Source organism: Mesoplodon densirostris, chromosome 12, assembly GCF_025265405.1.
Source record: "Mesoplodon densirostris isolate mMesDen1 chromosome 12, mMesDen1 primary haplotype, whole genome shotgun sequence".
Classification (NCBI taxonomy): Eukaryota; Metazoa; Chordata; class Mammalia; order Artiodactyla; family Ziphiidae; genus Mesoplodon; species Mesoplodon densirostris.
In genome coordinates, this window is record NC_082672.1 from 69,704,583 (window position 1) to 69,716,683 (window position 12,101).

The 12,101-nt window shown below is 40.5% G+C and overlaps 1 protein-coding gene across 2 annotated transcripts in view; it reads right to left on the reverse strand.

Annotated features, from left to right (window-relative positions):
* The window catches only part of SLC35A1 (solute carrier family 35 member A1), a 28,179-nt gene that overhangs the window by 13,172 nt on the left and 2,906 nt on the right, over positions 1–12,101 (reverse strand). For both annotated transcript variants that reach the window (XR_009533996.1, XM_060115203.1), the window contains exon 2: positions 10,675–10,852. Coding sequence is in view for 1 of the 2 variants with exons in the window: in XM_060115203.1 (XP_059971186.1) it covers positions 10,675–10,852 (178 nt within the window). In the remaining variant the exon portion in view is untranslated. The remainder of the gene's footprint in view (positions 1–10,674; positions 10,853–12,101) is intronic.

Here is a 12,101-nt window from a genome sequence, read left to right on the forward strand (position 1 = left end):
CACTGGCTCTCTTTGCTCTGCTAGAATACAGGCTGCTTAAGTATCTAACAGCTTCTATTAACCACCATGGCTGTACCAATAATCAAGGCTGCTGTGGTCCCTTTTCTCCCTGTCACTCTTCTCTTATCTCTTCTCCCAAGGTTTTCAGCTTTCACATCAAATGCAGGGCCTGTGAGACATCACCAGCCAACATGAGTACTCCTTTCCTTCAACGTGAAAATCCAGTACAGTACAGTGTGTCCAGATTAACCTTCAGGTCTTTGGCTCTTCTGGCCATATCCTTTTTATTGGATACTTAGGAACTATTACTTCTCCACTGCCAGGAAGACTTTACTATCTTTTTCTGCTTCCTTAATGCAGATATTAGAGAAGCCAAGGTATACCAGAATGCTAACTACTGGGAAGCTCAAGCTTCACTATGGTACCTTAGAATTATACCAATATTATATAATTATAACAAGATATTTTGAAATGTTACAAAAAATAGCAGAGAATGCTAAAAAAATTGTAAAAGAAAAAACAAAAGCTCAAAATAATTAATGATTTTAGAACGTAGAATAAAGAGATTTAGGAGGTATAAGAAAGAATATAGGGGAATGTTACCACACAGAATGTTTTAAAAGAGGAGATAAATTATTTCAGTATTAGATTATATCTTGCTTCATTTAATATATTTAATAAGAATACATCTCTAAGAGGGGAAGATGGCGGAAGAGTAAGACGCGGAGATCACCTTCCTCCCCACAGATACACCAGAAATACATCTACACGTGGAACAACTCCTACAGAACACCTACTGAACGCTGGCAGAAGACCTCAGACCTCCCAAAAGGCAAGAAACTCCCCACATACCTGGGTAGGGCAAAAGAAAAAAGAAAAAACAGAGACAAAAGAATAGGGACGGGACCTGCACCAGTGGGAGGGAGCCGTGAAGGAGAAAAGGTTTCCACACACTAGAAGCCCCTTTGTGGGCGGAGACTGTGGGTGGCAGAGGGGGAAAGGTTCGGAGCCACGGAGGAGAGCGCAGCAACAGGGGTGCGGAGGGCAAAGCGGAGAGATTCCCGCACAGAGGATCAGTGCCCTCAGGCACACACCACTCCAAGAGGCTTGTCTGCTCACCCGCCGGGGCGGGCGGGGCTGGGACCTGAGGCTCGGACTTCGGTCAGAACGCAGGGAGAGGACTGGGCTTGGCAGCGTGAACAGAGCCTAAAGGGGTTAGTGCACCACAGCTAGCCGGGAGGGAGTCCGGGAAAAAGTCTGGACCTACCGAAGAGACAAGAGACTTTTTCTTCCCTCTTTGTTTCCTGGTGCGCAAGAAGGGATTAAAGGACCTCCAGAGATGGGCGGGAGCCGCGGCTAACAGCGTGGACCCCAGAGACGGGCATGAGACGCCAAGGCTGCTGCTGCCGCCGCCAACAGGCCTGTGAGCGAGCACAGGTCACTATCCACAACCCCCTTCCGGGGAGGCTGTGCAGCCCGCCACGGCCAGGATCCCCGGGATCCAGGGACAACTTCCCCGGGAGAACACACGGCGCGCCTCAGGCTGGTGCAACGTCACGCCGGCCTCTGCCGCCGCAGGCTCGCCCCACACTCCGTACCCCTCCCTCCCCCCGGCCTGAGTGAGCCAGAGACCCCGAAGCAGCGGCTCCTTTAACCCCGTCCTGTCTGAGTGAAGAAGAGATGCCCTCCGGCAGAGGCGGGGCCACATCCAAAGCTGAAACCTGGGAGCTGTGCCAACAAAGAAGAAAAAGGGAAATCTCTCCCAGTAGCCTCAGGAGCAGTGGATTAAATCTCCACAATAAACTTGATGTACCCTGCATCTGTGGAATACCTGAATAGACAACGAATAATCCCAAAATGAGGAGGTGGTCTTTGAGAGCAAGATTTATTATTTTTCCCTTTTTCCTCTTTTTGTGAGTGTGTATGTGTATGCTTCTGTGTGAGATTTTGTCTGTATAGCTTTGCTTTCACCATTTATCCTAGGATTCTATCAGTCCGTTTTTTTTACTTTAAAAAAATTTTTTTTAATAATTTTTTTTATCTTAATGACTTTATTTTACCTTACCTTCTTTTCTTTTCTTTTATCCCCTCCCTCCCTCTCTCCCTCTCCCCCCCCAACTCTTTCTTTCTTTTTCTCCCTTTTAATCTGAGCGTGTGGATGAAAGGCTCTTGGTGCTGCAGCCAGGAGACAGTGCTGTGCCTCTGAGGTGGGAGAGCCAACTTCAGGACACTGGTCCACAAGAGACCTCCCAGCTCCATGTAATAGCAAATGGCAAAATCTCCCAGAGATCTCCATCTCAACAGCAACACCCAGCTTCACTCAAGGACCAGCAAGCTACAGTGCTGGACACCCTATGCCAAACAACTAGCAAGACAGGAACACAACCCCACCCATTAGCAGAGAGGCTGCCTAAAATCATAATAAGTCCACAGACACCGCAAAACACACCACCAGACGTGGAACTACCCACCAGAAAGACAAGATCCAGCCTCATCCACCAGAACATAGGCACTAGTCCCCTCCACCAGGAAGCCTACAAAACCCACTGAAGCAACTTTAGCCACTGGGGACAGACAGCAAAAACAACGGGAACTACGAACCTGCAGCCTGCAAAAAGGAGACCCCAAACACACTAAGATAAGCAAAATGAGAAGACAGAAAAACACACAGCACATGAATGAGCAAGGTAAAAACCTACCACAACGAAAAAATGAAGAGGAAATAGGCAGTCTACCTGAAAAAGAATTCAGAATTATAATAGTAAAGATGATCCAAAATCTTCAAAACAGAATAGCGAAAATGCAAGAAACATTTAACAAGGACCTAGAAGAACTAAAGATGAAACAAGCAACAATGAACCACACAATAAATGAAATTAAAAATACTCTAGATGGGATCAATAGCAGAATAACTGAGGCAGGAGAAACAATAAGTGTCCTGGAAGATAAAATAGTGGAAATAACTACTGTAGAGCAGAATAAAGAAAAAAGAACGAAAAGAACTGAGGACAGTCTCAGTGACCTCTGGGACAACATTAAACACACCAACATTCGAATTATAGGGGTTCCAGAAGAAGAAGAGAAAAAGAAAGGGACTGAGAAAATATTTGAAGAGATTATAGTTGAAAACTTCCCTAATATGGGGAAGGAAATAGTTAATCAAGTCCAGGAGGCACAGAGAGTCCCATACAGGATAAATCCAAGGAGAAACACGCCAAGACACATATTAATCAAACTGTCAAAAATTAAATACAAAGAAAACATATTAAAAGCAGCAAGGGAAAAACAACAAATAACACACAAGGGAATCCCCATAAGGTTAACAGCTGATCTTTCAGCAGAAACTCTGCAAGCCAGAAGGGACTGGCAGGACATATTTAAAGTGATGAAGGAGAAAAACCTGCAGCCAAGATTACTCTACCCAGCAAGGATCTCATTCAGATTGGATGGAGAAATTAAAACCTTTACAGACAAGCAAAATCTGAGAGAGTTCAGCAACACCAAACCAGCTTTACAACAAATGCTAATGGAACTTCTCTAGGCAAGAAACACAGGAGAAGGTAAAGACCTACAATAACAAACCCAAAACAATTAAGAAAATGAGAATAGGAACATACATATCAATAATTACCTTAAATGTAAATGGATTAAATGCTCCCACCAAAAGACACAGATTGGCTGAATGGATACAAAAACAAGACCCATATATATGCTGTCTACAAGAGACCCACTTCAGACCTAGAGACACATACAGACTGAAAGTGAGGGGATGGAAAAAGATATTCCATGCAAATGGAAACCAAAACAAAGCTGGAGTAGCAATTCTCATATCAGACAAAATAGACTTTAAAATAAAGACTATTACAAGAGACAAAGAATGGACACTACATAATGATCAAGGGATCGATCCAAGAAGAAGATATAACAATTGTAAATATTTACGCACCCAACATAGGAGCACCTCAATACATAAGGCAAATACTAACAGCCATAAAAGGGGAAATCGACAGTAACACATTCATAGTAGGGACTTTAACACCCCACTTTCACCAATGGACAGATCATCCAAAATGTAAATAAATAAGGAAACACAAGCTTTAAATGATACATTAAACAAGATGGACTTAATTGATATTTACAGGACATTCCATCCAAAAACAACAGAATACACATTTTTCTCAAGTGCTCATGGAACATTCTCCAGGATAGATCATATCGTGGGTCACAAATCAAGCTTTGGTAAATTTAAGAAAATTGAAATTGTATCAAGTATCTTTTCCGACCACAATGCTATGAGACTAGACATCAATTACAGGAAAAGATCTGTAAAAAATACAAACACATGGAGGCTAAACAATACACTACTTAATAACGAAGTGATCACTGAAGAAATCAAAGAGGAAATCAAAAACTACCTAGAAACAAATGAGACAATGGAGATACGACGACCCAAAACCTATGGGACGCAGCAAAAGCAGTTCTAAGGGGGAAGTTTATAGCAATACAATCCTACCTCAAGAAACAGGAAACATCTTGAATAGACAACCTAAACTTGCACCTAAAACAATTAAAGAAAGAAGAACAAAAAAACCCCCAAAGTTAGCAGAAGGAAAGAAATCATAAAGATCAGATCAGAAATAAATGAAAAAGGAATGAAGGAAACGATAGCAAAGATCAATAAAACTAAAAGCTGGTTCTTTGAGAAGATAAACAAAATTGATAAACCATTAGCCAGACTCATCAAGAAAAAAAGAGAGGGCTTCCCTGGTGGCGCAGTGGTTGGGAGTCCGTCTGCCGATGCAGGGGACGCGGGTTCGTACCCCAGTCCGGGAGAATCTCACATGCCGTGGAGCGGCTGGGCCCGTAAGCCATGGCTGCTGAGCCTGCGCGTCCGGAGCCTGTGGTCCGCAACGGGCGAGATGACAGCAGTGAGAGGTCCGCATACCACAAAAAACAAAAAAAAAAACAAAAAAGAAAAAAAGGGAGAAGACTCAAATCAATACAAATCAATAGAATAAGAAATGAAAAAGAAATAACAACTGACACTGCAGAAATACAAAAGATCATGAGAGATTACTACGAGCAACTCTTTGCCAATAAAATGGACAACCTGGAAGAAGTGGACAAATTCTTAGAAATACACAACCTGCCAAGACTGAATCAGGAAGAAATAGAAAATATGAACAGACCAATCACAAGCACTGAAATTGACACGGTGATTAAAAATCTTCCAACAAACAAAAGCCCAGGACTAGATGGCTTCACAGGCTAATTCTATCAAACATTTAGAGAAGAGCTAACACCTATCCTTCTCAAACTCTTCCAAAATATAGCAGAGGGAGGAGCACTCCCAAACTCATTCTACGAGGCCACCATCACCTTGATACCAAAACCAGACAAGGATGTCACAAAGAAAGAAAACTACAGGCCAATATCACTGATGAACATAGATGCAAAAATCCTCAACAAAATACTAGCAAACAGAATCCAACAGCACATTAAAAGGATTATACACCATGATCAAGTGGGGTTTATTCCAGGAATGCAAGGATTCTTCAATATACGCAAATCAATCAACGTGATACACCATATTAACAAATTGAAGGAAAAAAACCATATGGTCATCTCAATAGATGCAGAAAAAGCTTTCAACAAAACTCAACACCCATTTATGATAAAAACCCTCCAGAATTAGGCATAGAGGGAACTTTCCTCAACATAATAAAGGCCATATATGACAAACCCACAGCCAACATCATCCTTAACGGTGAAAAACTGAAAGCATTTCCACTAAGATCAGGAACAAGACAAGGTTGCCCACTCTCACAACTCTTATTCAACATAGTTTTGGAAGTTTTAGCCACAGCAATCAGAAGAAAAGGAAATAAAAGGAATCCAAATCGGAAAAGAAGAAGTAAAGCTGTCACTGTTTGCAGATGACATGATACTATACATAGAGAATCCTAAAGATGCTACCAGAAATCTACTAGAGCTAATCAATGAATTTGGTAAAGTAGCAGGATACAAAATTAATGCACAGAAATCTCTGGCATTCCTGTACACTAATGATGAAAAATCTGAAAGTGAAATCAAGAAAACACTCACATTTACCACTGCAACAAAAAGAATAAAATATCTAGGAATAAACCTACCTAAGGAGGCAAAAGACCTGTATGCAGAAAATTGTAAGACACTGATGAAAGAAATTAAAGATGATACAAATAGATGGAGAGATATACCATGTTCTTGGATTGGAAGAATCAACATTGTGAAAATGACTCTACTAACCAAAGCAATCTACAGATTCAGTGCAATCCCTATCAAACTACCACTGGCATTTTTCACAGAACTAGAACAAAAAATTTCACAATTTGTATGGAAACACAAAAGACCCCGAATAGCCAAAGCAATCTTGAGAACGAAAAATGGAGCTGGAGGAATCAGGCACCCTGACTTCAGACTATACTACAAAGCTACAGTAATCAAGACAGTATGGTACTGGCACAAAAACAGAAAGATAGATCAATGGAACAGGATAGAAAGTTCAGAGATAAACCCACGCACATATGGTCACCTTATCTTTGATAAAGGAGGCAGGAATGTACAGTGGAGAAAGGACAGCCTCTTCAATAAGTGATGCCGGGAAAACTGGACAGGTATATGTAAAAGTATGAGATTAGATCACTCCCTAACAACATACACAAAAATAAGCTCAAAATGGATTAAAGACCTAAATGAAAGGCCAGAAACTATCAAACTTTTAGAGGAAAACATAGGCAGAACACTCTATGACATAAATCACAGCAAGATCCTTTTTGACCCACCTCCTAGAGAAATGGAAATAAAAACAAAAATAAACAAATGGGACAAAATGAAACTTCAAAGCTTTTGCACAGCAAAGGAAACCATAAACAAGACCAAGACAACCCTCAGAATGGGAGAAAATATTTGCAAATGAAGCAGCTGACAAAGGATTAATCTCCAAAATTTACAAGCAGCTCATGCAGCTCAATAAGAAAAAAACAAACAATCCAATCCAAAAATTGGCAGAAGATCTAAATAGACATTTCTCCAAAGAAGATATACAGACTGCCAACAAACACATGAAAGAATCCTCAACATCATTAATCATTAGAGAAATGCAAATCAAAACTACAATGAGATATCATCTCACACCAGTCAGAGTGGCCATCATCAAAAAATCTAGAAACAATAAATGCTGGAGAGGGTGTGGAGAAAAGGGAACACTCCTTGCACTGCTGGTGGGAATGTGAATTGGTACAGCCACTATGGAGAACACTATGGAGGTTCCTTAAAAAACTACAAATAGAACTACCATATGACCCAGCAATCCCACTACTAGGCATATACCCTGAGAAAACCATAATTCAAAAATAAACATGTACCAAAATGTTCATTGCAGCTCTATTCACAATAGCCCGGAGATGGAAACAACCTAAGTGTCCATCATCGGATGAATGGATAAAGAAGATGTGCATGTATATACAATGGAATATTACTTAGCCATAAAAAGAAACGAAATTGAGCTATTTGTAGTGAGTTGGATAGACCTAGAGTCTGTCATACAGAGTGAAGTAAGTCAGAAAGAGAAAGACAAATACCGTATGCTAACATATATATATGGAATTTAAGAAAAAAAATGTCATGAAGAACCTAGGGGTAAAACAGGAATAAAGACACAGACCTACTGAGAATGGACTTGAGGATATGGGGAGGGGGAAGGGTAAGCTGTGACAAAGCGAAAGAGAGGCATGGACATATATACACTACCAAACGTAAGGTAGATAGATAGTGGGAAGCAGCCGCAGAGCACAGGGAGATGAGCTCGGTGCTTTGTGACCGCCTGGAGGGGTGGGATAGGGAGGGTGGGAGGGAGGGAGACGCAAGAGGGAAGGGATGGGGAAACAGATGTATATGTATGACTGATTCACTTTGTTAAAAAGCAGAAACTAATAATAAAAAAAAGAATAAAATATCTAGGAATAAACCTACCTAAGGAGACAAGAGACCTGTATGCAGAAAATTATGACACTGATGAAAGAAATTAAAGATGACAGAAATAGAGGGAGAGATGTACCATGTTCTTGGATTGGAAGAATCAACATTGTGAAAATGACTCTACTAACCAAAGCAATCTACAGATTCAGTGCAATCCCTATCAAACTACCACTGGCATTTTTCACAGAACTAGAACAAAAAATTTCACAATTTGTATGGAAACACAAAAGACCCCGAATAGCCAAAGCAATCTTGAGAACGAAAAATGGAGCTGGAGGAATCAGGCACCCTGACTTCAGACTATACTACAAAGCTACAGTAATCAAGACAGTATAGTACTGGCACAAAAACAGAAAGATAGATAAATGGAACAGGACAGAAAGCCCAGAGATAAACCCATGCACATATGGTCACCTTAACTTTGATAAAGGAAGCAGGAATGTACAGTGGAGAAAAGACAGCTACTTCAATAAGTAGTGCTGGGAAAACTGGACAGGTATATGTAAAAGTATGAGATTAGATCACTCCCTAAAACCATACACAAAAATAAGCTCAAAATGGATTAAAGACCTAAGTGTAAGGCCAGAAACTATCAAACTGTTAGAGGAAAACATAGGCAGAACACTCTATGACATAAATCAGAGCAAGATCCTTTTGGACCCACCTCCTAGAGAAATGGAAATAAAGACAAAAATAAACACATGGGACCTAATGAAACTTCAAAGCTTTTGCACAGCGAAGGAAACCATAAACAAGACCAAAAGACAACCCTCACAATGGGAGAAAATATTTGCAAATGAAGCAACTGACAAAGGATTAATCTCCAAAATTTATAAGGAGCTCATGCAGCTCAATAACCAAAAAACAAAAAACCCAATCCAAAAATAGGCAGAAGACCTGAATAGACATTTCTCCACAGAAGATATACAGACTGCCAACAAACACATGAAAGGATGCTCAACATCATTAATCATTAGAGAAATGCAAATCAAAACTACAATGAGATATCATCTCACACCAGTCAGAATGGCCATCATCAAAAAATCTAGAAACCAGGGGGCTTCCCTGGTGGCGCAGTGGTTGAGAGTCCGCCTGCCGATACAGGGGACACGGGTTCGTGCCCCGGTCTGGGAGGATCCCACATGCCGCGGAGCGGCTGGGCCCGTGAGCCATGGCTTCTGAGCCTGCGCGTCCGGAGCCTGTGCTCCGCAACGGGAGAGGCCACAACAGTGAGAGGCCCGCGTACCGCAAAAAAAAAAAAAAAAAAAAAATCTAGAAACCATAAATGCTGGAGAGGGTGTGGAGAAAAGGGAACGAACACTCTTGCACTGCTGGTGGGAATGTGAATTGGTACAGCCACTATGGAGAACAGTATGGAGGTTCCTTAAAAAACTACAAATAGAACTACCATATGACCCAGCAATCCCACTACTGGGCATATACCCTGAGAAAACCATAATTCAAAAAGAGTCATGTACCAAAATGTTCATAGCAGCCCTATTTACAATAGCCTGGAGATGGAAGCAACCTAAGTGTCCATCATCGGATGAATGGATAAAGAAGATGTGGCACATATATACAATGGAATATTACTCAGCCATAAAAAAAAAGAAAATTGAGCTATTTGTAATGAGGTGGATAGCTCTAGAGTCTGTCACACAGAGTGAAGTTAAGTCAGAAAGAGAAAGACAAATACTGTATGCTAACACATATATATGGAATTTAAGGAAAAAAGAATGTCATGAAGAACCTAGGGGTAAAACGGGAATAAAGACACAGACGTACTAGAGAATGGACTTGAGGATGTGAGGAGGGGGAAGGGTAAGCTGTGACAAAGCGAAAGAGAGGCATGGACACATATACACTACCAAACGTAAGTTAGATAGATAGTGGGAAGCAGCCGCAGAGCACAGGGAGATGAGCTCGGTGCTTTGTGACCGCCTGGAGGGGTGGGATAGGGAGGGTGGGAGGGAGGGAGACGCAAGAGGGAAGGGATGGGGAAACAGATGTATATGTATGACTGATTCACTTTGTTAAAAAGCAGAAACTAACACACCATTGTAAAGCAATTATACTCTAATAAAGATGTAAAAAATAAATAAATAAAAATAAATAAATATATGTAAATAAATAAATAAGCCAAGCATTTGAAGTCCTTTAAAAAAAAAAAGAAATGTTAACTATTATTATCATAATATTCCTCTACAATAGAAGTCAGCAAACGTTTCCTGTAAGAACCAAATCGTTAATAGTCTAGGCTGTGTGAGCCATACTGTCTCTGTTGCAACAAAAATAAGCAGCAAACTGGATTTGGCCAATGGGCCACAGTTTGCTAACCCCTGCTTTAGGGTGGAATTCTTCAACTTCAGCACTACTAATATGTGGGGCTGGGTAATTCTTTGTCACGGAGCGCTGTCCCGGAGGACAGGACATTGTACGATGTGTATCAGCACCCTTGGCCTCCACCTACTTGATGCCAGTAGCATCCCCCACGTTGGGTCAAGCAAAATAGTATCTCCGAGGGAGCAAAACTGTCCTGAATTGAGGAAGGCTGCCCTAAATCAATCAAACATACGAAGATGTAGCTTGAATCTTCTGATAAAGAACATAACTGAGGAAAACATTAATAACACACTAAGAAGTATGTATACTCACTTAGCTAAAATTCCCACACTTAGCAATAACTTTATAACTTCTGTGATACACACGGCTGTGGTTGAAAAGTAGAGTTCTTTGTCTGATGTCCTCGTGTATCTTAAAGCTGTGGTGTAAGTTGCAGCCACCAGGGTCATCACTGCCAAGCAGTATAACTTGAATAATAAATGGACATTTTCTGGAAAATACGTGCAACAAAGATATTATTTAGTAGACAATATTATGTACATAAAAGTTAAGCAGTGTTATACCTCAAAATGCTTTCCAATTTCAAGCAAAAAATACATTTAAAAATTTATTTCAAAACAATTTTTTCCAACTACATGAACAGAAACAAACATACACACACAAAACACAGCTGACTTTAAGTATCAACTGGTTAGGCATAGATTTTGTTCCTGGGGAGGGCTTAAGTGCAAGGTTATGTGGCATAACTAACTCTAGTTTAGGATGTTATAAATCACATACTTGATATATCTTTATAATTCATACTTGTGAAAGCAAAACACGAAAGCAAGATGAAAACGATTACTGCAATGTATGTTCTAAATACAGAGACAACAGAAAAACAAAAGGAATAACAGAGTGATAAAATAATACAGAACTTCATCATAATAAAAAACAAATCATGTCCAGCCTCTCATTTCATAGCATTATAAGAAAGATAATTCATAACACCATAAAAGAGTATTAAGAATGAAGTTCTGTAAAACTGGAAATCCAGGAAATATACACAACTTATGAACACTCAATTTAAGAACTTCTTGCAAGTATATCTGAGCAGCAGCCATCTCACTCAGGTGCCAGGGCCGGTCCAACACCTTCAATAAAACCACAAGCACCGGGGTACCAGGGCTCCTTCCATACTCCCAGCCCTGCTCTGAGACTACCATCACCTAATGCTCAAACTATGTCTACTTTCTTTACCCACTTCACACCTCTCTCATCCCCAGCTACCTGTAACCTTCTTTCAAATCTTCAGGCACATGTTAAACAGGGATCAGCAAATTTTTTTCTGTAAAGGGCCAAGAGTAAATATTTTAGGTTTTTTAGGCCACAAGGCAAAATCAAGGATATCATGTAGGTACTTAGGTGACAAGAGAGAAAAAATATACTTTCACATTTTATTTATATTTAATTGGACAAATTCAAAATATAATAATAATTGAGTGCAATGCTTTACAGTACTGAGAAGAAGGGAATTCTATGGGGTGGGTGGGTAATATTTTGCTTCATTGGTCTTCAAAATTAGGGTTCCATCAGATTAATTGCAAACATTCACCTGTAAAAACCATTCTTAGCTGATAGGCCATACAAAAACAAGTGATAGGCTGGGTTTGACCAATGGGCCATACTTTGACAACCTGGGTTAAGAACCAGAGGGACAGGGGGTAACTCTGGGCTGCTACTGTAACTACATTTCACCT